Raw genomic sequence first — 27672 nt, 5'->3', positions numbered from 1 at the left:
TCCCTTCATGCCCACAATGGGTCACAAATATGCCGGTTCGCTTCAAAGAGCCCTCTGATGCTGCTACATACATTTATAAGATAATATATATATTAATGATATTAATAAAGATAATGTATGATGATATATATATATATATATAATAAATTTATTACTAACTACATAATCTCATACATAGTTCGATACAATTATATCGAATTGCAAAAACTTCTTAAGGTAGTTCGTTTGTCTTCAGAAGTAAGCATTTTCAGCAGTGTTTTCCACTACAGAACCTTCAAGAACCCTACAGAACCGCTCAAGCGGCCATCTTTTCAAATCCTGTTCACCATTACCTTCCCTTTTTATTATATTTTGACTTATTTTTTAGTTTTCACTTGCTCCTAGCTTATTTATTATATAAATAATTCGTGGACAACATTGTGACTTTGCATTTGTAATTTTCTTATTAATATTGTGTATTTGCCATAATTCTTAATAAGTCTACAGTTTATCATAGTTCCAGCTGTGGGACGTCCATTGCTAGACATAGGACCTTAATAAGGTCGTTTATACACCTTATGCTAGACTTCACTTAAAGTAAATATGCATAAATTTTCTATACATCTCTTTTTAATTCTCCTATCTCTATTTCTTATGCGTATTTTGGGAATGAAATTCAAAACTACTTGTAGCACCTACTTATAAGTTGTTGATACATTCATTCATAAACCTTTTGGTGGGTTAAATAGATAACTGCACGGAAAAATATATCTTACTCAAACTATATAGGGTTCATAATCCAACGGTTTGAAATTGTTCACGTCCACAACGCGGTCGGCATCATACCTTCCATAGAAGTGTTCCTAGGTGTTAGCACCTCGTTGCAAAGGAAATCTAGCGGTAAGTCGACTAGATAACCGCGAATAAGGTCTATTTTTCTGTTCGCCATCGCTGGGTCCTTACGCCATAATGTTTCGCTGTTTTCTTCTTGGTAGTGTTTCAGTTCCGCGAACGAGTGCACAGCGTCCGTTGGTATCGTGTGGAACACCTGAGATACAGTGAACATTGCTTTTAAAAAACATAGTCTATAATAGACAACTTTATTAATAATAAACTACAGAATTATTTTTATTGTATTTAATAAGGATTGATTAAAAAACTGAATTAATTGATATTTAAATAATAATAAAAAATTAAAATAAATATATACTGTAAATTCAATGGGGTTAACATAGGTCATTTAATGGGATTAAGTCATAATGTCCAGATCTCAACGAGTCGGGGAACTACTAGGTCAATCCAGTAGAGAGACTTACAATAAGATAAAGCAATTTGGGGTATCTATTCATCAGCCACGATCACCTGTCTGGCGATTCCCTCACCTACTACCGGGGTCTACCCATGTCCACCATTTAAAACCTTGTTCTAAATTAATTCTCATTGTAGTTCTATCTTCATCAGGCTGAGCGTTAAAAGCACTCTTTAAGTTTATCAGTTTACTTAACGAAGAAAACTTTACTCTGGATTTTATCTCGGGGGGAAGTATATCATATATACCACCAGATGTCAAGAAATGGTAATAGGCTTGCCACTGAGTGTAGAACAGATGACCAGTGGCTTTAAGGTTCTATACTGGAGACCCATTGCCTTTCAAACGGCGTTATTGAAAATTGCAGTAGACTGAAATGAAGATGATGGTTCTAACAGATTGTTAAAAGTAACTTACCTCTTCGTACATATCCGTGTTCTGCTTGGACGTTGCCTTCCACACGTTCCTGTAGAAGTGTTCGCAACAGGGGTCGTCGAGGCTGACGCCGACCATGTTTGGGTCGCACTCCATGTAGCCGAGGTGCTCGCGGAACAGCCGCTTGCGCAGCGCTCCCGCCACGCGCCCGCACGGGAACGACTGACCGTTCATCGTACCATCGTCGAACTGCTCGTCCTAAAAGAATTGTTTTTTTTTTTTTAAGTTTTTGTTCTAACTCGTTTGATTAAAATATTTATAGATATCTAAAACTTAGATTATTAATTGAAGAAACTGTAATAAAAAGTAAACTAATATTAAAAAAGTTCTTGTTTCTGAGATTATTTTATTAAGTTAGGTTTGCTTGTTGCACGTAAATATAGTACTACTGTGTGACGTGTTGTCGGACGTGCGACAGAGAACGCTCTACAAAGCCGAAATTAGCCAACTGTCTCTTTCCAAAGGTCGATGCGCAATATTTATCGCCGGGTATTGTAATTAAGACAAAAGCTTAACTTATTTTAAGACAAACTAACAGTGTGCAATTTAAGTTTAAGTTTCTATCTTTTATCATAATTATGACAGCCGGTTAAGGTATATTAACGAGTTGTACTACGCAAAACATATAGATATAGCGGCAAAATAAATATGCCAAAAGCAGCATGCGAAGTAAGAACAATCCAGAAGAGAATCAAGAACCAAATATTGAATACAGTGTTTCATTCACATATACAAAATTTTCAATTTTAATCTTTTTTTTTCCCAATATTTCACTGGCGTAACTTACTCTGATTGACGAATATACTTATCGTGGTTCGATTCAGGCGACACAAAACTGTTCACTTTTAAATCAGCACGCCACAGTAAACTGATTAAGATTGGGAATTAGCGTTCCACTTGTATCATTGAACAGACCTGCAGTAGCACCGCTATCTCCGAGTCCCTTTTGCCGATCATGGAGCGGTCGTTGATGTTGGCGCTGCCGCAGATGATTGTCTTGTCGTCAGCTATCAGCAGCTTCGAATGCACGTAGATGAGCTCGGTGACCGGCTCCCCGTCCAGCACCGAGTGCGTGCGCAGCCCGTGGAACGTGATGTACTGCGACGGGTCGGACACGCCCGCTTCGTACAGTCGAGTAAGGATGGCTTCGCGGCTCCTGTGACCATCAGTTAATGTATAAATAATGATTCTATTATGCGTTATTTTATATGTATATCAACATATTATTAGCTATAAAACTTGATGTTTTTATTTATTATTATATTGTATATTTATTATTATTTATTATAAGTATATATGCTATATACATATGTATGTTCGTTTTGTAAACCTTAACTATCCCATACTGTTATTGTCTGTAAGAGATTGGTCCTTATGATAAGACGACCCGTTACACTTTTCTGTTTATTATTACGAAAGTATTTAAATTAAATAAAAAACTCTTAGTCAATGTACAAAATGTCCTTTTACCTGCTGATGCTCTGGTAGTTCCAATGTGTGACGGCGTGGAGTGAGGTGCCGGAGGGCGCACCGACCTCCCCCTCGAAGCCGGGCAGCAGTGGCATCACTACAAACACGCGGAAGGTCTCATTGCTTCGATACGCTCGCATTATTCGGTTGAAGAGAGCTTCGCCGATCTAGAGGTAAACCATTAAGAATCAAGAAAAGAGATCAGTTGGTAGATGCCCAGTATAAAGCATACAAAAGCACACACAATAGAAGTTATAAGAAGAAGTTATAGTTATTTTGTTATCATACCTGGTTCCTCACAGACACGTTAGTCCTGGAAAGAGTGATGAAGAACTGGTTCTCTATGTAGACGTAGTGCTGCGCGCGCGTGATGGTGTCCACGTAGGCTTCGTGGATGCTTTGCTCCACCGTGTCAGGGTCCAGGAACCCGCAAGACCAGCACGACACGCTGCGGAGCACCTGCAATAGTATCGCTTAAGTATTTTCACAGTTCTTTTAAATATATATATCATTAAAAAAATTGTTTTGTCTGCTTTGAAACGCACTTTTCTAATCACAATCAGGAATGGTATGCGTAAGAATGAATTTTATTTATTTACTATAAAATTTGATTACACGTTTGTAGATTGTTTCTGCCGATAAAATGTTTTTTTTTTATATTTTGATTAGTAGCAGATAATAAAAAATAAAGGGTTGCGAAATCCAGTGAAGTTCGACAAAGTAACAGTTTATATAAAATGACATTAAGTTTATAAAAAAAATAGAACATCTTTTACTAAATTAAATAAATTAATATTATAAAAACTAAATATCAGACGACTGACGCCCTCTGTTAGGCATAGACCGCCTTCCACCCCTCCTAAGATCGGCACGTTCACTGGACCCTCCCCCCTTCCAGCCCCTCCTAAGATCGGCACGTTGACTGGTCTTACGCTTTCCGCAAACAGCAAGTTTCTGTAATCTTGACTACGTCGTCAGTCCTGGACGGTGGCCGCGAGAACATTTTGTTCCCAAAATAAGAGAAATGTTCACCACCTACTGCCACTTCAGACTACTAATTCTTCGAGCTGTCAGTGACTTTGGTTCTTCTACGGATCTCCTCATTTACGATCAGATTTCGGAAGGAAAGCTTATGTTATTGGAACTATAATTTTGTGTTGAAGTCGAACGCTGTATAGTTTTTTTTCACTTGTAAGGAAGTCTCTATTAGAGAGTGTAGTCTTTTATCTATCAGGCAGGTTTAGTGCAGCTTACTAATCCTCATAAATCGTTCCGGGAATCGAATCCACGAGCGAACGAAAGAAAATTGTGAAATTATTGAGCTACTGAGGAATAATAAAATTAAATTCCACCTCTATGGTGTTGATATATCTTTAGCAGTATGAAAGTTTGTTGTTGTCGTCGTTGAAGTCCATAGACGCTCTCTGCAAGGCTTGGGCCTCCCTCAAAGATATATATGGGGAGGGGATGGATACCAAAATCGTCATGATGGGCAAATGGGTTGGCGATCACTGTGGTATTATGGTACGCAGACGACGCTGCTGCCTATCCTCTGAAAACTTATTTGTGAGAAGTGGCAATGGCCATAATATTAAAAAGTTTCTTTTTTTTCTTTTCTTTCAGGTTCAGAATATAGATTATATTTAGAAGAATCTGGCAAGAAACTCAATAGTTACTAGGTAAACGCTAATTTTACAATTTTTTTTATGTAACAAATCTGCCTCGTGAAAATACTGCGATACTAATCCCAGGTATGCTTGTCTCCTGTTTATCCTTTTATCATGTTTCATTGACCAAGTTTTCCTTAATATAGGCTGTGTATTTTCGCAAATAGATATAAAATTTCTTTTATTTTATTGTAGTAGTGTATACCTTGTCCCAAAAAAGATTAATGGTTTACCTGACAAGACACATTCTTGATATCAACATTGAGTGTTTCTTCCAAGTCCTGCAGTGGTTTTATCTCGCTGTATGTCTTCGGAAGCAGATATGGGTAGCTACAGTTTTGTCTGAAATTAAATTAATATATCAGACGTACAAGGTATGACATTTTACATTACACACATACTCCAAGGTAGTTTTTTTGTGTTCACAATGTATTCTTGTCGTATTTTCCTACGAAAATTATTTTCAATTAAAAAGTATACAGGATATTAATATACAGGGTGAATGGTTATAGGTGTAAAGTTATAAAGAGATGAATGTGTAGTGTCATTTGCTTTCAAATAATGTACGGTAGTACCTATCTAAAAATTAATAATTCCAGATATTATTGAATTCTTTTATTTAATGGAATCAGGCGTTACCTTGCGGAAGTCCATCCTAAGTAAGAAAAGGACCAATATTTAGCCACTTCCGCACAGAGTCTTTGTGTTTGGCACTAATCGGTGTAACAAAACTCCTGAAGATGCCCCGTGGAGGGGTGAAACACGTGTTGGGTAATTTGGCGGTGGCGGTTGTGTGATTCGCATTGCTTGGCGCATGCGCATTTGTCAGCGGGCTGGCGGGTGGTGCACTTTGTTGCACGACTACCACTGCATATGCGAAAGTGGCTAAATATTGGTCCTTTTCTTAATTATTGAATTCACTGTCTTTACTGTCTGTCTTTACAGCTTTGTACTGCCAAAAGCAATGGGCCAGTTGTATTCCTTTGTATTTTAGAGTGATATACAGGATGATTAGAAATAGATGTAAAAAGCTTTGCTTTGTTGTTAAACGGTCTATATACAGATTATTATTTTTATATTTATTACATTCTTTCATTTCCATTATTATATATTTTTTTCTATTACTTCTTTTCCCTTTTTCTTTTTGGTAAAATTTCTATCTATATATCACACTAATGGTTAACTGGCAGAGAATTCAATATCAAGTTTTCGAAAGGTATTATATTTCAGTTAATTACAATAAACCGTTACTGCTAGGTAGTTATGACTATAAAGCATGTGATGGTATAACGAATCCAATCCAACGTATGTGTGAAAATAATCACCGATATTTCTCCAGTTTAATAGCGTTCCAGCGTTGTATGAAGTGTCGAGCGATGTCCCTTGCGGCAGCGCCTTGCACGATCACCCCGACGTCGTGCCACGGCATTCTCGGCGTTGTGTTCCTGTCCACTAAGTCTGTAATGCAATAACACGATAAAAACTTTAATCTCAAAGGCAGTAGAAATTAAAATAAATAATTTTATTATATAGCTCACGTTATAATAAAAATTTTACACCTCAAATTTAGCTTATATAGGTAATTGATTATAGGTGTAAAATATATATAGCGATAAATGTATCTACACATACATCTCAATTTTTAGCAAAAATTTCTAAATTTTCAATTCATCTATACAAATAAAACTGTCGTGTCTGTTTGTCATAATAAAATAAGCGCTTTTTACTACATACATATGTGTATATATACAAGTCAAATACCAAAATTATATTTTTTTATTTTTTTTTTCTGTCTGTCTGTTTCGGCTAATTTATAAAATGGCTGACAACTTGGACTACTTTTCTTTAATTAATTCCTTTTTTTATCTTTAAAGATGTAATTTATTTATAAATAATTTGCAACAATCAACCTTGTCTTTAAGGCATAAGTCTCATTTTAGTTTAATAACATATTCATAAGAATCTGTATGCTTCCATAGTGTGCTAAAGTGTTACTGCACTCAAAGATTAACTTTTGATAATTCTAAAATTCTTTTAATAAATAATAAATATCAATTATAAAATGTTGTCCTTACCGACAAAAGGCAGATCTAAGTTATTAAAGTCTTTAACTATGAAGTTGGTGTAATCTTTGCCGATCCATAGTTTCGAATTGCCTTCAATATCCTCCAAAGCCTCTTTAGTGCTCTCCGTGATGACCCTCCCCTCCACGACCTGCGCTAGAGGAGTAGGTCGGCTCACCGACTTGCTATGCTTTATTCCCAGCGCGTCAGTCAGTAGCACCTGATTATTAGACAACGCGTATTTCTCTGCCTTCTTCCTTTCTGAATCATCAAACTTCTGTTCGTTTCTTTCTTCCTCGAATGGGGGGTATATGATACTAAATATATCCTTCCCCCTGTCTGTGAGTTTGTTAAGTACGTTCTTCTTTTGGTTGTCGGGGGTTTCGAGCTGCGTTTCGTCGGTCTCCGCGGACGCTATAAGCAACTGGTCTCCAGGTTCTAAAACTGGTAAGTTTTTTGGAATATCTTCCGTTTCGTTTTTTATTTGCAGACTGTCCTCTTGTGTTTCGCTCGAGATTTCTTGTAACGGTCTGGAACGTTTTTGAATTTAATTACTGACAAATAAAGTACACAGATTAAAAATGGATTAATCGTTAAGGAGAGAAATTCGAAATTCTCGACTCGAGTTTAATCTTTAAGCATTAATATTAAAATTATGTATTTTACATAAGAGGGCGCAAGAATTTAAAAAAGTCTAAGGTGGGATGTGCCACAAAAAAGGTGAGTGATATTAAAACGTCTTACTCATTGAGACCCATAACTATGTTTTTGGAGTTTTTGGCCAGTTCCAGAGCGGCCTCGATTCCATTCGCCTGCGGCAAATAGATACCTCCGCCGGGCGAGCTTGAGGTTTTCTTCTTAGTCCGTATCGAAGACTTTGGTTGCGATATGTTGCCAAGGTCAGTCAGTCTGAAATAGAAGCAAGGTCCAGAAATATAGAAACATAACTTTTGTGGTTTTAAAAGCGTTGTTAAATCAGTACCACGTCTATAGATGTTTATTGACTAGCACCATCTAGTAGATTATTAGAGAAACAATATAAAATAGTTCTATGTATTTAACAAATGTTTAGTGCAAAATGACGTCAAATTTTCTGCTACGATGGCGTTACAAAATAGCGAAGGGAGGGACATAGTGAAACTAACGTGTTCGTGTTAAAATAATAGTGATTTATAGTTTAACACGCAGACTAACCACGCCCTATTATCCATTATTAAATTAAATAGTTCGAAGTGACCATTTGAAGTCACTGATTTCCTTTTAGCCGTACGATGAAGCCCCTCTTGGAATTTAAGAGTTTAAACAGATATAAAAAGATGGTCCGTAGGCTTTGCTTAGTATTTCTTTTAAAAATCAAATCAGGAATGAGATCCGCATATAGACATTGAAACAAGAGAAGAGGTAGTGGGCAGGTAACATTGCGAATAGGCTGCCGCTACGTCACGGACTACAAGCGCAGCGTAAGACGTAAAGTGTAAGGCTTAGTATCTAGAATAGTCTATTCGTGATAATAGTAACTTAAGGGGCACACCTAGTGTGAAATTTTCAAAAAATCGATTTTTTTTTATTTTCATATTTCGATAGGTTATACCTTTAAAAATAACATACTAACATTTTGAATCGATATCTTAAACAGTTTTTGAGTTACAGCCATTTAAAAGAGTAGCCGCTCGGCAGTTAGGTAGTTGCATTGGCTACGGGACATACCTGAGCTATAGTTCGGAGTCTACCGTCTTTTCCAACCTTTGCAAATAGGATTCCGGTTTCTATTGTGAGCCTCCAGGTATTAGCAATTTAGTGATGTGCAAAACTTGTCACAAGGAAATTACTTTTAATCAAGCAAGTCCAAGAGGCCTGGGGTTTAAAATAGCTATCATTTGTGAATGTGGTAGTCCGTACATTAATTCTGGACCAATGGTCGATAATGCATTTGAAATAAATAGACGTCTTGTTGCTGTGATACGTCTTTTGGACGTCGGAATAAATGAGATCAATCTTTTTTGCGGACTAATGGATCTAGCAAGCAAATTTTACCATCAAACTTTTGATGGATGTTTTAAAAATTTATGGACAGCTTCTTCAGCTCAACAAGCCCTTTTTGAGGAAGAGGAAGGTGAAACATATGGGCCTAGAATAGCAGATTAGCTGTAAGTATGACTTTAATCCATTTATAACAGTGAAAACGATCATTTTATCTTAAAACGCGTTTTTCTCGAAACAGCATTTTTCGAATTTGCTGGAGTGATTACTCGGAGACAAATGATCCGATCGCTATCAAATTTTTTTCACATCTTCTCTATATAGTTCTCCATACGATGACCCTCCAGTTTTTTGATCTAATCAAAAATCGGATTTTGGTAGGTAATTTTGGGTAAAATTTAACTTTTTTTTTCAACATGCCGCCATGTTGTCAATTTTTGATTTTTTGATTCGTCCGAGGGTCATTGTACAGACAATATGTTTTTGTTTAACGAGAATTTTTTTTTTAGGTTTTATCAACGGAAAAGGCTGCAATCACTCCAGCAGTGGAGGACCTTTTTTTTGGCGCCGCCGGAGATCGCCTGTTATTTTAAAAATATTTAATATATTATTCCAAAAATTATACTGTGTATTCTCAAAACATGTATAAATATATCCTCAAAATTTTAAAACGATTGATCTACTAGTTTTTTTTTATTAATTCCTAAACATCGGCTTTTTTTCTTGCTGTCACACTAGGTGTGCCTCTTAAAAAGCTGTGTTCACAATGACCAGTTGAAGTAAGCTTTTTAGAAAGTATGGACGCGTCACAATATGGAATACTACTACTACTAGTATAAAATATAATAAGAGCTAGCGCCATATTCCCTTATCACATTTGTTATCAGCATGCTTACCTGTGCTTGTGATCGTCCCATCGCCCGTAGCACAGGTCGATGCCGCCCACAAATGCTACCGTCTGATCCACGCACACTATCTTCTCGTGGTGGGCCCAGAACAGTACGCCCACTCTCGCGTGGTCAGGATGCCGGATCACCTAACGATGAAAATACATAAAATCAATCAGGATATACATTGCAAATTAAAATTTTTCGGTAATAACATTGATTTAGATTTACTAATTACATTGTATTATGTATATATTTATATATATATATAAATATATATATATATATATATATATATATATATTCATATATAAAAATATATATGTATGTATATATACATGAATGTTTAAGCATAAAACGAACAAATAATTTATCATAAATGAGTGTATTAATTGCGTTTTTAGTAAAGGCTATCTGAATGCATGTGTTAACCGCTGAGGAACAATAATATATAACAACTTCCATCGATATAACACTTTTATTATTTTCAAAGTAGATGATAATCTTAAGTACATAATCACTGAACAGTTTTATAAATCGGCGCTTAATCTTTTTATAGTTACTAAAGGAAATTTGTGATATTTCCCGAAACGATAGGAGAGCTATTGTCTACCACCAGCTCTACGAATTTATTTAAATTCAAGCAAAAAATTTATATTTTTTTGATTACAAATTTAAACGTACTATTGAAATGTTAATTATTTTTAACATTATAAAAAGGCCAGTGTGGTCAGTGCGTGATCAAGCTAAAAAAACTCAGCCCAAATTCCAACAGTTGCTTTTTTTAACAATTTTTTATGTATACATTATATTAACCATGTAAATGAGTTAACTAAAACAATTTCACACAATTTATTCCATTATAGCTTGACTTTTGTTACAATTAGTGTAAATATACAGAAACTTCGTCACATTTAATACTAAAAGCATTGCATGTATGTAATAAAATATCTGGTGCAGTATAGTTATAGCTTACTTTGATGTTATCATTTTTCCGCGTCAGGATATCCTTGCTGTAGTAACTGTTGATGCCGAGCGCCATCTCCACTTCCTTGTACAGCATCACGAAGACCTTGACACCTTGCGCCTGCAGTCATATATACATATATATTACAAAAAAATCTTTTAATAATCTCAAACATTTTTTTTTACATTTCTGCTATATTTTATCTATATTAGTCAAGTTATATGTGTATTTTTGATACTTTTATAATTAAATAAAAAGAAATATACAATGGATTAAAAAAATAAAAATCTAATTAATTTATAACTAATTATTAAATTGATGATTTTTGACCAGTTTTTATAATTGTTATAGGTTTATAATTACCAAAAACACTCGTGAACATTTAATTACATTTTCCTATTGTATTAAATATTTTTTTAAAAGCATAAAGGCCCATTTTCATTGGGCCAGTGACTAGTGAGTTGTTCGACCCTCTACAAGTACTTGTAAGTGCAAGCTACTCGAAACTCTATTGTTTTTACTCGTTACTCGCTTGCCCCTTCTAACTATCTGCACGGACGTCAATTTATATGAATTGTGCAAAGCCTGTATCGATTGAACATAAAATAGTTGTTTCAATAAATATTTTTTATTACAATTAATCCATGGATTTGTTGCATTTTAAATGAACTATGCTAGATTACAATAGTAAATAGTAATAGTGTTTCCCATAAATAAAGTAAATAAAGACAGTTTAGACAAAATCAGTAATTTGAACTTAATCAGTAATGCTATCTGACCTTTTTTTAACTGTACGAATTAAACAATGCATCGTGACATTGCATTGAGACTTACCGCTTTCCTCTTCAATATACAATCAAGCCGCCAATAGGTACCATTCAGAGCTGGTCTCTTCAAGTAGATCTCGGGGCTGAGCCACCAGTCAGCTATGAATATCTCCTCCTTAGCCAGTTCCATGGCATCGGCTACTGCCGAAAGGTACGCCGACCCATCCACAAGGGTGCCCGCGGGGGTTGCAGGCCGGGGCGGCGCGAATGAATGATGCACGTTTGGGTAAGTAAAATCACGTGCTGGAGTGAATGAAACAAATGAATGGATTACGTTTCAATGTTATTTACGATTAAAGAATATATTATATAGGGTAATTGATATATAGCTCATTTATTAGCAAAAAGCTGTACACCTCTTTCCAATTAACCTCTATAAAATTATTTTTCTGAAATATGTATATTTTTATTGCAAACCCAATAATTTCTGGTATTATATAGGGTGAGATATGAAACAATAATTCATATTGTTTAATAACGAAATGTGCGAAATTTTATGAATGTTTGAGGCATTCATAAAATTTCGCACGAATAACATCTTGAAGGACATTATTTTCTAAAACGTTTAAATTTAAAAAAGTCTATTTTCCGTAATAACTGAGATAATTTTCAGAATATATAAACAAAACATAGCATTAATTTAGTAAATAAATAACTATTATAAGTTAAATATTATGTAAGTTATAAAAGAAAATAGGTTTATTGTTTCTCCTATGAAAGTTGGTTTTTGCGATTACCGAATAGGTAGTGGCGACGATATATCTAAGTAATTTTATTATATTTTGATTTGATGTCCTGTGCCATTTTAAGAGAAAACATCTGGGAAAGATGCACGTCTCAAAAAAGTTGCACAGAAATTACTTAAATCCCCGTAATGACTTATGGGGATCACCCAATCAATCAATAGTATGTCAAACATTAATCCCTAGTGCTGTTTCGCTTACACAGTACGCATCACACGCAGACCTATGTGGGTTCACTCACCCACGGGTTGTACTACGCAAAGAGTATACATAGCTGCAAAATATAGAAGCCAAAAGCAGTAAGAGAAGCAAGAACAAAGAAGTATATGAATAAGCCAGAAGAGAATCAAGAACCAAATCGATTAGCAACAATCGACTAGCAATATTGAATACAGTGTTTCTTATAAGTTCAACGAATTTTTACTCAATGACATAACCTATCTCTTGCAGACTAATAAACTTTAATGTACTCTCAGAGGGTATATCAGAGTGCAAAGAGTTAATATGTCATGCTCACAAATAGTGTACACCAAAAGAGGATTAAAACTTATCCATGACATTAAATAACACTTTTAAGATTAATTTAATAAACTTTAGAAAATTTATTTTAAATGAAGTTCATACCGGATTGACTTGCTACAGTTTTGAGGTAGTTCATCCATTCTTTGCTTTTACGTTTCGTCCAACACTTGATCACCATCTGACGGCTCTGGTTCAATATTTGCAGACCGTGGTTCAGACCCGTTGAGTACATCCCACTTGATACTTCAAATCTGAAAACATAAAACGTTTTTTTTTTATAAAAACAAATGCGTTATTTACGCAAGTAATAATGTGCAGCTGAAAGTTGGATGTTTGGTTAGTTTTTCAATAAACTAATTATTTTTCAGGTTATGAAAATGAGAACAGGAAACAAGACAACATACGAGTGGTTCCAGAAATCAGAGCGTGACTTCGCTCTATTGGAAATAACTCAGCCATATAGCCAGATAAAAAGGATAAATAGTTTAAGTGCCTGCCATAAAAGAAGATCATGGGACCAAACCTGGGAGAAATGAAAAGAGATAAAGGATTCCAACACAAGGTTTCTAGTTGACGAATGCTGAGAAAGAAATAATGTCAGAAGAGCTGAAACTGCAGTGAAGATGACGAAAGACTTGTATTAAGAAATACAATAAATGTGATGTAGTCATTGTTCTAAATCAACTTTTATAAATTCACACAAAAGTTATTGACTAATTATCAGCCAACAATATCCGTAGAAAACGGTAGTTATAAAAATCCATACCTCTGCAATTATAGAAACATTTGAATGAGTATTCATTAGAAGGAAACATTAGTCCTTTGACATTGTAGGCAGAAAAATCATGTGTGCATAACAAAGCTATTTTATCTAGTATTTTCTCCACTTATCCGGCTGTTTTCGACTAATATTTGAAGCAGGCAATATTATTGTAAAAGAGGAGAAGTAAATTGTTTCCTCGCAAGACGGAGAGTGTATTTTCTATATCATAAAATAATATATACTTTTATTTACCTGACAAAAGACTGTTGTACACATGTATGTATGTAGGTTTATGTTAAAAATTATTAGACAGTGTGGTTATATTATAGTAATGTTTCTTCATTAATCTTCATAAGTTTAGCTACTGGTTAAAATTAGCGAATATTTTTCTAAAGTTTACATTGATTTTTAATAAAACTTGAGTTATTTTATAAAAAAATTACTATACCTTTATTAGTAACATGGACAATTAAGGAAAATATTATTTGATTAAAACTTGTATTATGTTGATTACATCATATATTAATATAATAATTACAATATATGTATTGCATACAATGCACAATAAAGACACAAAATTAGGATAAAAATATAAGTAAGTGAAATAAAATAGATTGAACTGAAGTAAATGAATTAATTAAGTAAATAAACATGACTGAATATGTACAGTTATAATAATTAAATAAATGAAAACAGGATAAAAATAAACATACACTATAATGTATGTCACTCTCCCTCTCTGTATGTGTATGCAAGCGCGTGTGTGTGTGTGTGCGCAAGTGTGTAGGCGTTGAAATTTATAGGTATACATTCATGTATATATGCCTTAAGTATATACATACAATGGGAATAGATGACTACCACGTCTTTTATTTCCAATTTTCGTCTAATTTAGAACTGTTTTGTATTCTTATTATATTATTGTATTAATTATGAATATACTCAGACATTGGTCTTAACTAAACGCCATTGTATGCTATGAACATACATATGTGACTACACATTTAGGTATATAGTAGTTTATGTTTACCAAATTTCTAATATAAGGTATTGATTTCTGCAAGTTCAGACCTATAGTTTTATTATTTCTAAACTATCCAGTTAAAACTTGCTGAAAGCTAAACGGTGATATTTCTAGTATGTTATATACAAAATTATGTTATATGTTTAATTACTATGCATGTTTTATTTTAATTACAATCTCAACTATTAGCACAAATAAAATAGGGTGCTGATAATACTCACTCTTCCTTAGGCTGTGTGAAACAAAGAAAAACTTAGTTAAAATTTGTTATCTTTACAAATCTTTCTCATTACAAAATATAAGCTAGATAGAACCTAATCACTAATATAACGTTACTAGTAATGTCCTAAATAAAATATTGTCGACGTATTTTCTCTTAGACACTCACTGTTAGGCACACGCCTCCCCCAAAGATATCTATTGAGGGATATACCATAATCGCCACGCTTGGGAGGCAGCTTGGCGATTGCAGTGTGGTATTATGGTATGCAGAAGACGCTTCTGCATATCCTCTGGAAACTTAATTACTGCACAAAGTGTGAATTATATATAATACTGTCCAGGGAATCGAAACCACGACCTATGATTTCAAGTCATAATCATTACCAACAGGGTACCACTGCTCAAATTAAAATATACTTTGGGTAATTTTTTAATTAGTTGTGAAGTCAGTGCGTTAGTAGCGCTCCTGAGGTAAATGAACATCAGAACGGGAAACACACAATAAAAGTCAAGCTGTCTGTTCTCAACCATCTCGTGTGCGTCTTATCAAATGCGCTCTCCTCGTGCCGCTGTATATATCAAAGATATACGCAGACTTGCACTTCGCCACATGCTATATCGATAAGTGTTTGAATTATTGCTACACTAAAAGTACAAATTCCATTAATTACTCAATTCGTGTTTTATTTTATATGGGCAAGTAAGTCCACCGATACCTAAATACAAAAGAAAACAAGCCTGTCAAAAATTTTATTGTAGCTAAATATCCCTGGAAGGAGCCAGTATTATATATAATAATAATAAAACTCACCCTTGGTCAAACAGCATTACAGCCTTAATAACGCCATCTTTCGGTCGAATGTAGCCAAAGAACGTTTCCTTCACGAACAACCACCGCTCCTGCCATTTCGCGCAAACGAGTCCTGTACAGCAGTAAGTACATCTAAAAGGACGAAAAACATATAAAAATCACTCTTACAATCAACACGAAGAAATATATGAACACAATTTCAGTTTAAGCCAGACAAGGCATAGCTCTCTCCCCCTCCTGTTCAGAGTAATATCCAGGTATTAAAAAATATGTTAAATTCTAATTAACATATAAGTTACACGGTACCTGACGCAGACCGTTGTACTCAGCATGCCGAAGCAATTGCAGCCCGCCTGTCCCGGCTTGGTAGAGCCGGTTCGTTTCTGGATCATTCCCTCCTTGCCCTTCGAACCCAGGTCCGATATGAACGACATGTTGGAAACTTCGAGAAATTTCACCTGCACAGTTATGTTATATATTTATAGTTATATATTTATAAATTATCATAACAAATGTTTAGATTTTCTAAAAAATATTGAAAATAGATTCTAAAAACATTAGCGGTTTTAATAGGCAACATGTATTGATCACCATCTGGAAGTTTAATATCATCATCATCATCAAATCAGCTGATAATTGCACGCTGCAAGGCTTAGGCAGCGAATAGCCAGTTCTGCCTACTTAACTAAATTTTAAATAATGCCACCAATACTGCCTTGATTTCGTTCTGAAATTAGTGGATTTACGTTCTTGAAAGGTCTGGATCCTTCAGTTCCACCTTTTATAATCACGATTCATAAAAATCTAATAAATACTTAACATAGTTTTATATGTAATTATAATTTTATTTATTTCTCAATCCGAATAAGTAATCCAACATACCGTTTCATGGTGATTTCTATATATTGATATATTTAGTAAGTTATAAAGGTATTCCTCCAGTTGCTTCATCCTTAGTTGGATGCCTTCGTACGTGATCATCACCTCGGGTTTCTTCGGAAATCTGCAGAAGTTTAACTTTTCTTTAATTAAGTACTACTATTTCAGAGTAATCATTTTACTTATTGATTAAATGTATATTAAAAATATAAATAATAAATGTTTTGTACACGTTAACTACCTATTATTTATACTTCTACTGTTTCCATACTATGGTTGTCTGTAAGAGATTGCCTCGTGTCCGACCGCAATAGTACTTTTTTGTTTATTATTATTAAACTATTTATTTATATTCTAGTGTGTACAATAAAGAATATTAAATTAACAAAAACAAAAAGAACAAAAGAAAGCAACAACAATAACAAAAGAACCTAATATATTTAACATTCTAATTCGAAAGAAAGAGAACAAATAAGATCTAGCAATGCTTCTAGAAAAAAATCTGCGTGATATGTACCAGTATCACGCTATAGAAGTAGGTTGTCGATTCGTGATATCTACATACCTTGGCAATGCACCCTTTCTCTTTCTCGGCCTTCCTTCTCTTTTCTTAGAATTACTCCTCGCTACGGCTTCTAGGGCTATCTTCTCCGCTTTTTCCTCTGTATGCACTGTGTTTTTAAAACTCGCCCTGCGGGACTTGTGCGTTTTGGTTGGAAATGGTATGTTTAGCGATGCACGGTACAGAGTTAACTGTTGGTGAAGGTAGAGGATATGTTTGTATCTCTTTTTAATTGTCCATTTGAAGTCGCCATGTTGAAGGAGTATTGTATAACTGAAAAAATTGATATTAATAATATTTTATAAACGTGTCAACATCATTATGTCAGCTGATAGATGCCCACAGCAAGGAATCCTAAAGATCACAATGACTGGTTTTGCGTTGCCCATATACGACGATTTCCCAAGACCTTGATTATGTCGTTGATCTACCATAAACAGCAAGCATAGTTCTTTAAATACTTATATTAAGGAAATCACGAAAATAAAATTATATATTTAAATATTCATTGTCATCTTTTAAGCCTTAGGATGCCTACTTCTGGACACAACCCTACATTTCTATTAAGAGCGATAGTAAGCGATCAGTGTAGTGTGTATATATAAGTTTAATTATATAGTAAAACCTGATCTCGAAATTGTAACATATATATTAAAGGTTATATATTTAATATAGCCTTTAACATAAAAATAAATCATCTGTACCATAGGCACTGTATATATAGTAAGAATAAATAGTTGGTTCATAGAGGATTTATAAATAAACTATTTATTATAATATTACACTACAAATTACTTAAATGACCCCATGTAGCAGATGTTTAGTAAACACACCGATAACCTGTATTATAACAGATAACCTAGATGTAGTGTTGTAGATCTATTACCCTATTTAATGCCAACAAAGCATTCAAATGCCTATTAAACAGTTATGAATCACGCTAACGAATGGCGCGGAATGTCTATTAACTAGATGCGTGCATAGTCGATTGTCCGATGAGCTGTTTGAGACGATTCTATTTAGTTGGATATGTTTGTTGTAGGTAAACAATATGCACTACAAAGGTGTTATATATTCTAAAACAAAATTTGCTAAATATCGAAACATTAAAAATTATATTTTTAATGTTTCGATATTTAGCAGACTCAAAAACTATGCAAATTATTTTTTCTTTATCTGAACCCAGAGAGACAGAAATGAAAGAAATTAGATTCAAAATATTAGTATTTTTAATGCCATTAAAGCTACAACAGAACAGTGCAAATTTATAGCGGCAGAGGAAGAAAAATGTATATGTCAGAATACATATACATTTTTCTTCCTCTGCCTGATCCCGCAAGCGTTGTTTTGCCATGTATGTTATTTCTAGGAAACATTTTTTAGTTCAATAAAAATAACTATCTACTACTAGTGTGCGGGGATATATTTATAATCGAAAGCGTTATAAGGAATAAAATTATGTTTTATTTAGGTTAATAAAAACATCTTTATTAAAGTAACGAATAAGGTTTGATTGAAGAAGGGTGAAAATTTAGCTTTGTATGTATTTTTGTATGCTGTATTATAAAAAAATAAAAACGAAAAGTTTTGTCTAAAAAATAAAAAAAAATTAGGGGTCTTAACATTTAGGGGGATAAAAAATAGATGTCCGATTCCCCACCCTGGCCGATATGCGCGCTGAGATTCACGAAAATCGGTCGAGGCGTTTCGGAGGGGTTCAATAACGCACACCGTGACACGAGAAATTTATATATTAGATCAGATATGCTCATAAAAAGTATCTAAATGTCTATATAAGTTGTTTTGGCCTAAAGAGTCTGGCATTGGTCTCTACCTGGCATTGGCTCCGTCAAAGATATCTGTATAGAGATATACCATAATTGTCAAGCTATGTTATATTATGGTACACATAGGACACTGTACATCCTTTGGAAACTTATTTGTGAGCAGTGGCAATTCTATATAATTAATGCGCAATGTGAATTATATAAGGTTGTATCTCGGGAATTGAACCCGCGAGGATTGTAAGTTTTAGTATTATACCGCTGGGCTTCAATTGCCGATTATAAAATCATTTTCGTAAAATTGTTTAAGAAGTATCCTTATTTTTAATATTTTCGAATAAATGCATTTGAAATAATAACGTAAAAGAGATGTTTTTCGGGGTTTTATAAATAATATAAAATTAATACTTACAGATTGGGGTTAAGTAGGTGTGTGGTGACGCTCCTTTCGTTCTCAACGAATCTGACTTTTATTTCGACGCCCGGAATGAACACTTTCCTGTGCACGGAGTTAAACTTTATCGGCGGATTGTGGATCGCTCTGAAAGGCACCACTGTTTCATGCGCTGGAAAAATAACACAAAACTCTATCTATAATATAAATTTTACATGTTTCTTATGCTGTTATTCCTGTGATGATATTATTCGGAGAGATTGTTCAGTTTAAAGCAGTATTTATTAACCGTTTTTGTGCCTCCTTAGCCTTTTAAAATTCTTACGTGCCCCATTGTAACATATATATTTTTTTATATTAAAGCGAAAGGCTTAAACTCGTGTCGAGTGCACCTAAGAATTACCCCTCTGTGGGGCACGGGTTCCACGTTTGTAAACACTGGTTTAACCTGTTATTATTACTACTTTTTTTTAATAACTCTAATCTACCAAAGTAATAGGTATATATATATGTACATATATGTATCGTATATTTACTATACAACTGCCAATGGTGTACATAATCTTTGTAGTTCCGTAATTTGTTCGTTGCAAGTGTAGTTACGAGAAAAAACATCTGCTACAGCTCAAGTACTTTTAATAAAAGCAATTGTCGGTAAATAACTCACACGTTTACGTCAAGATAGAATTACTTCCTTGATTTCAAGAAAAAAAATCAAAAGACCGGATATTTTTAGTATTTCTAAACACCTTGTTTAAATGAAGCGACTTGTGTTAAAAGTCACTACATTAAAAATATATATATATACTTGTGGAATGGAGACCTCGGAACTACAACGCGCAGGATGTTTACCCATATGGTATCATGTTAAGGTCATCGAAAGACGTAAACACATGGGGGACGTCTATGTACAGCAGTGGACTTCGACTGAAATGATGATGAAGGGAATCTAGAAATCGTGCTTAAAGACTACAATTTAAGATTGCGATTTTGATTTTTAAAAAACATTTTATGTGAATAAAATATATATTGTTTTTCCTCTTTAACACGTTTCTTGTCACGGCTATTTTCTAAGATTTTCCATTGAGGCATGGGGCGTATACGACTCACACTTTAAAAATAAAAAGTCGTTTAAGACATATGCTTTACATTATTTCAATACTGCAAACCTATAATTAGCGGGAGTTATAAATTTAAATATGCATTATATACGCGTATATATGATGTGAAGTTATCTATATTCCACCCTACAATCATTTTTTTAGGAATTCTTTGTTTTTCAATGAGAACTGCAAATGGCCTGAACGGAAAGTGCAGCGGCGGTCGTATACGCCCACATGCCATGGAATGGTAGTAACCATTTGTGTTAAATTAAAATGAGGAAACGGGCATTTACAAAGTCCAAAAATCTGAAAGAGAAGAGCACATGCACAATCTATCTCTACTCGGATCCATTAGGGATCCGCGAAAGATTTCAATCAGTTTGTTAGAGAAAAAAATTAGTTTCAAAAGTCGAAATAAAAAGGGTAAATTTATACAATAATTAAAATTAATCGTCATATGAGTCACTAATCGCAAAACTTGAGAACTGATTAACCTAATATATTATGCCTTGCAGTGGGCGTCTACGGGCTGAAAGGACAAAGAATGTATAATTTTTTGTACTACGAAGGTTTGATAATTTTTATCAATCTCGAAGTCCATTAGAGAAGGTAGTACAAAATTGTACAAATTACATTAAGACTTAAAAATATCAAACATTTTATGGTATCTATTTCTATCATCTTATCATGGTTTTAAGTAAAAATAACAATAAGATTCTAACCTTAATTAAAATTTAGATTTTAAACCGCTACCAATGCGTACTTAATTACATATCGAGGTAACGGTTAAGATAGTAATCTTATATTCTAACTGTAAAGTTAGCGGAACATTCAATTATCATTTCATTATGAAAGCAGCAAGATGGCTCATTGTTTGTACAAATGAAAATATTTTTTCTGGAAAATATGATATTTAAGAGGGCAGTATCGTCATCATCGCACATAGGCTTCCCAATTAGATTGTCAATAAGACCGCTTACAAGCGGCCCTATCTCCGGCGTCTATCGACGACTTTGATAAACGCTTTAAAGAAATTCCCATGACGTAAAAAATTGTTCATCATAAATGATTCGAAATTGACAATTTAGAGTAAAGAGGTTAAAATCAATACAATGCTCAAAGCGACGGACATTGACCAGCGAATTATTTGAAGTGGCAGCGGGGCCAGATGGCCACTGAGGCCGTAAGGTTCTAGAACAATGGCCGGGCAGGCGCAGCATAGTGCGTCTACACATTAGGTTGGATGACGGATATCCATAGTTGATGTAAGCCATACTGTCTTATTACAATTCTATAGAGGGGATACTCGTATATACCGGCGTTATAGTTTCGAGCCAATTATAATGTTTTAATTATAGCACTTGATTTTGGGGACCTCTCATCCTTCCCCTATTTTGAATGGACGGAGACTATTTATTTCTAAATAATCTGTTCATATATTCTTTTATTTCTTAACTCAATTATAGCTTAGGTGTTTTTAACAAAAGAGTGAAAAGGTTTGTTATAGGCCTATGTATGTAGACCTCGTCATATCTCAACATGAGGCAAGACGGAGGTCAAACGATAAAAATATATCCAGCATTGGTCATTACAACGCCCGAGTTTGGGGGGTGGTTGCTCGCTATATAACCGCGAATAACGTGGGCGAACCGAGGTTGGATTCGGATCCCTACTAAGCCTGTTGTTCACGCTGCCGCACATACACTACACAGCTCTACTCGGGTAGAGCGGTTTACTACGTGCGTACGACTTTGTGCAACTTAAACACGTTCGTCCAGATATTGTTTTGTTTTTTAAGTTATCAAGTTCACGGACCCCACTGCTCCGTGAGGATTAGATGAAGCTGTAAAAGCCTTCGGGCTAAAAGCATCAAAATCAACCGAGAATAAGTAGCAGTATTGATCGTCCTATGGCTAAAATTATGATGATGAAAATGAATCAAAAAACGTCATAGATTAAGGCCGTAAGGCTTTGAATTTTATATCATGTGTAAATAAACTTATTTTTTTTCACTCATGAAAGATTACTTCCGACACGCAATTGCTTGGTAGTTGATAATAAGATTAATAAAAAGTAAATTACGTACGTACGTATGTTGCTTGTACTTGTGCAATGTACGTGACTCACAAGTGATGGCGATTACCGATAACGGACTTAAAGGTCGTTAATGTCCGATTTTGATTGGAAGTGTGCGTCATCATTATACCTTTCTCTCAGTATTAACACAACATATCGAACAATCCAACAGCACCTATGCTCGGTTACTTTCCAGGAAAGAATAAAAAGTGTCTTGTGTCTTTTGAATAGTAAACACGAGGTTTGTAAATGGTTCAAAGATCGAATAATAAAGTTTATTTTTCTTCGTTAGTCTGAACTGCTCAGTTCGCATCGCATGAATATATTGCCGTGGGTTCCGAAAATAAGAATAAATATTTTGTATATTTATACGTATACGTATTACACGCAAGGATATATAGCCATCTTTTAAACAACTTTGCCATCTATTAAACAAATTTTCAATGCCGGGGCGGTATAAATCAATCGGTTTTTCTGTAAAAAATGTCGACAGAAATGACATTACTTTCCGGTCCCCCTAACAGAAATAGGTACTTAATAAGTCTTGGTATTATTAGTGGAAAACAATCTGTTCAGCCTAAACGCACTCAAGGCTAGCAGTGAAAACTAATCGGCATTAAGGTAACTGGTGACCATCTGTCACGAAAAAAAAAAACAATTCCAATTACAAACAGCTGTGTGACTTTTTACGACGCACAGATATAACATAGTTCACTAAAAATATGATGGACGATATCAATCTTATCATATCACAGTGTCCGAATATGAATAATCACTTATTTTTTTGTAAATAAAGTGAACTATATCGAGGGATAAATCTTTGATTTAACATACCGCTTGCGTCCGTCTCTTCCTTGTTGCCAACTTTGCTGACGTCAATCACCGACAGTGACTCGGGTACTGCGAGGCTCTCGTCGAAGTCCGAGTCCACGCAGGTGGCCAGAGAGTCCAGCTGCTGGAATATCCCCGGCAGGCAGTCCCCTGGGGTGGTTGGAGTCGGTGTCTCCATGGCGTAGTTTGTGTAGCTGTATTGTTCCTCATCTGAAAACAAATTTCCTTGTTAAACATGTACATATATACAGAATGGTTAGTTTATAGGTGCAAAATCTTTAAAGGAGTGAATCGTTCATTTGTCAGCAAAAAGCTTTTACAGCGATATCCAATCAACCTGTATAAAGTGAACACTGAAATATGTTACATTAATTTATAATTTTTTTTAGAATGTTCAATAATTCCTAGCACTACAAATTCTATAAATAGCATTACTTCTATAAATATCGATATTAGGATATGGTAAAGGATACATAAATTGACAACTAATGAGCTATACATTAATATAAAGCTAAATTATATATATACAAAAATTATATACATACTAAACACATTATATACTGTTATCTTTCAATTTCTTAGAGGTATTCATAAATGATGCTTGCCTGTTAGCACTTTCAGAGTTTGAGATAGCAGAGCATTAAAAGCAATATAAGCAGAAGATGCTTGACCTTGACATATTTTCAGTAATTATGCAAAACCTCCTTCAGAAGCTACAGATCAGGTAGTTATATTAGTTATTGCAATATTACTAATGCAGTCACTTTCTGTGCTGTTATACAAAATATTTAAAATATTAATCTAATTATGCCTTAGATGCTAGAGTTAGTTCTTGATCAGATTTACTGACAAATATTTATTTTATGAGAATCATCCATCTATCCATCATCTTGCTTGACGATCATTGGGAAACACGGGGCTAAACAATTTTGCAAATTAGTGGATTTGATTTGTCCAAACATGGACAAAATCCAAACATAAAAATAAAGAAAATAAAAAGATAAATATCTTCATGTTATAATAACAATGATTGTAAATATAAAAACAAAAATGTGCACACTGAGTTGCTTAAAACACATGAAAGTGTAGAACAAATAAAAGTATTTTGTAATTCGCAAATCAATCTCACTAGTTGTCAGATAACATTTTCAATTATTATCAATTGATAAACATATGAGTTTTAATTCAAACAGAAAAGATATATATACTAAGTATATTATAATATAAACACACATACTAAGTATAAATAATATAAATATCTCCATAACATTTTATTAGGTAATTATATTCAATATGTTATTATTTGAAATGGTTTAAATAATTTTTGTGGTAGACAGTTTTAACTTTACAATACAGAATAAATCAAGTCATCTAACTAAGCTTACAGTTCCTTTTCTAAAAATTCATCAATCTCCAAAACTTGACCTATGATGATAATCTATGTGAACATTTTTGACTATAACTATAGCCACCAATTTTATTTGTTTTTTATTTGAATGTACTAAGCTGACAGTTGACAGATAAGTACAATCCAATATTATATGAACTGTGAGGTCTAAGCTAATTGCACTATTGTAACTAAGGTCAAAAATTTCATTTTATTACCTATAGGATCTCTTTTGTCTCACATACTAAAGAAAATATTTTATGTATAAAATGATTAAATTTGTCATCAAATTATAGAAGGTCATGGACCTTTTTAATTATTTACTTAATTGGCCTTGTTTCATACTTGAAGTTACAGAAAGTTATTTATAGCATAATAGGCTCTTTATCATGAGGACTACTCAACCAAAATATGAAATATATATTATTACAAGTAATTGTTTCAATCTTTCACATATCCTTATTTATTATTATTTATTACAACATAAAAATACTTATAAATTAATCTTTATTTATATTTACACAAAAACAATGTGACATGAAACATGTATTCTGCAATGAATAGAATTCTTCATGATAAAAACATTATTATTTTAATACATAATTATATAATTTCATATATAACAATCTATGGTAAGAAGCATGCTTGGATATTCAAAAGAGCACAAAATAAGAGCAGATGACTTGAGAAAACTCTCAGTTAGAGGTTGTTGTGACAAAAGTATAAGGCTGAAATGGGCATGCGTCAGTCACATTTTGAGGGAGGCAAACAATAAGTGGAACCATTTCACCACTGTATGGACACCTAGAGGCATTATTATAAGGAAAAGAGGTACACCCTATAGATGATGGTCTGATGACCTTAAGAGTTGCAGAGCCTTTGTGGACACTCTTGGCTCGAGACAGCAGATGGGAGTAATTGGGGGAGCCCTTGCAACTGCATGTTACACTATATAGAACAAAACTATTACGAAATTCTGCAATGTAAAAATATTAAACAGTAATATAGGCTAAATAAATAAACAAATGGAATGTATACAATATTAAGATTTTTTTTTATTTAAGTAAGGGACATACCGCACCTAATGGGATAACCTTGTGTTGTGTTGAGGAGAAAAAAATTATGATTCTTTGATAATGAATGAAATTATAAATATGGTTGTTAGTAAAGTATTAATTTTCTTTTGAAAAATTCCATGGGTTCACTTCTGCTTAAGAGACAAAGCTGTGATTAAAATTTTTTTATTAATTAAAGTGTTTTCTATTAGTAACACACATAACAAGACCTTTTTAATTTCAACCTAGAATTATTTTCAAGAGATTTAGAATACTAGTAGTTTTACAAAAAACACAAAAAGAGAGACAAAAAAAAATTGCCTGATCATTAAATTTAGTTAAGTATGACTACCAGAACATATTTTAAAATTAACAGGTGGACCGACAACCTAGGACTGGTCATCATTATGATTTTTAAAGGAGGTTTTGAAGGTCTACATCCTGCAGTGGGTGTTGTTGGCTGACATGATGATAACAATTGCAATAATTTTGTAAACCTGCCAGTTCTAAATGCAGGTTTATTCTCTACATAAAAATATATGTACATTTGCACAGTATTTTTTTTTAATTGGGTTGTTTTTTATAGATAAATAGTCTTCTTGAATTAAACTTGACTTATTTCAAGAAGTCTAACAATATTGCTAGTATAAAAAGCTAGAAGGGGAACAGAGAAACATCTGTAGGATACAGTCATGTAATTTTGTGAAATGCTACTTAAATTAACAAAATCTGTATTTTTCTATTCCGATTGTCCGTTCTCATTTATAGCTCTAATAGGTATGAGGAGGCAAAGCACAGAAGGTACACAGCTTAAATCTCCACATAATGTTAAAGTATGAGAGTTCTTTCTCTCCGGAGTATCTTCATAGAGACAAAAGCTAGTATTTTATGAAAACATACCACTTCTAACTCAATATTAAAATTTGGTACATTAGTACAATAGATTAAAAAATTATTAATTAAATTCTTAAATTAGTTGATATAAAATAGTGAGCATGTATTTATTACACTTTTTTTCATTTACTGTTAGAAAAAAAAAGATGCAATAACAGGTAAAAGTACAAATTAACCAGATTCATGTCTCTTTCTAGACCTGTTAAGCAGTGTATATATGATGTCTTTCTTTTTAGTGGTCTGATCTGATGTTCAGTGTGTGGTAAGTAAATAAACATTAACAAGATAAACTATATAACTAAATATTACACAGAAAAATTTAGTAAAGGAAAATTTAAGTATGCTTGCTTGTAAGAAACTTTATAAAACTTGATTTAATAATGTAGATTTGTGAAATGATTGATTGTTTTGACAATGAAAATCGCAAATAATAACAACAGACACTAATCTTTTATGTGAACACAGCAGTTTTTAAAGCACTGTAAACTGTATAACATGGTTTAACACACCTCTCTTAATAAGGTTATGAAAACTTAAAGTTAATTCATTACGTTCCATAGCGCAATAAAAACTTTGTACAGCACCATTAATTTCACAGTTACATTAATACTGGTTGCTAATGTTCCATCCATTACATGCTTTGAATATCACCACTTGTGTACATAATCTTTTGTTGATAAGATAATGTCTATAGCACTTGTTTTCATTTAGTTTTTGTCGGTCACACCAGCGAGTAGTCGGTAATAAAATTTAAACGATAACTTGACGATACTCTCCGACAACTTCGCTTAGGATGACCTACAATGGTCCATTGAACAAGGCTGTGCTGCCAAGGTTGTTTATTGAGAGAAATTTGTTACAAATTATTACTTACAAAAGTTTTTTCCTTGAGTTGTTTAACTTAAAACTCTGTTAGTTATTAATTCGAAACATGACTGTAATGTTGGAAACAAAACAGTAAGACTAAAAACCGGATCACGGGTTGAATCATGAATTTACACATTGGTTCAAGGATCTTTACTGTAGAAAAACTATTTT

At 33.7% G+C, this 27672-nt stretch overlaps 1 protein-coding gene across 1 annotated transcript; it reads right to left on the bottom strand.

Moving 5' to 3' along the window:
* Positions 1–299: 299 nt before the first annotated feature.
* Positions 300–27226, bottom strand: Pld (Phospholipase D). The gene is made up of 21 exons (XM_068772097.1): positions 27144–27226; positions 23302–23508; positions 20918–20920; positions 19307–19460; positions 17114–17383; positions 16552–16672; positions 15976–16127; positions 15670–15801; positions 12952–13100; positions 11592–11827; positions 10767–10877; positions 9800–9939; positions 7668–7832; positions 6936–7453; positions 6186–6318; positions 5094–5202; positions 3482–3652; positions 3194–3360; positions 2639–2879; positions 1706–1921; positions 300–1027 (listed from the first exon to the last, which is right to left on the bottom strand). The coding sequence occupies exons 1-21, from the start codon at positions 27190–27192 to the stop codon at positions 797–799; spliced, it is 3675 nt and encodes a 1224-aa protein (XP_068628198.1). The 5' UTR covers positions 27193–27226; the 3' UTR covers positions 300–796.
* Positions 27227–27672: the final 446 nt, after the last annotated feature.

Source organism: Battus philenor, unplaced genomic scaffold (assembly GCF_028537555.1).
Source record: "Battus philenor isolate CCGP_79_NKW_IND1 unplaced genomic scaffold, ilBatPhil1.0.hap1 SCAF_4, whole genome shotgun sequence".
NCBI classification, from domain to species: domain Eukaryota; kingdom Metazoa; phylum Arthropoda; class Insecta; order Lepidoptera; family Papilionidae; genus Battus; species Battus philenor.
Note: the sequence above shows the minus strand (reverse complement) of the source record. Positions and strands in the feature narration are given on the sequence as shown.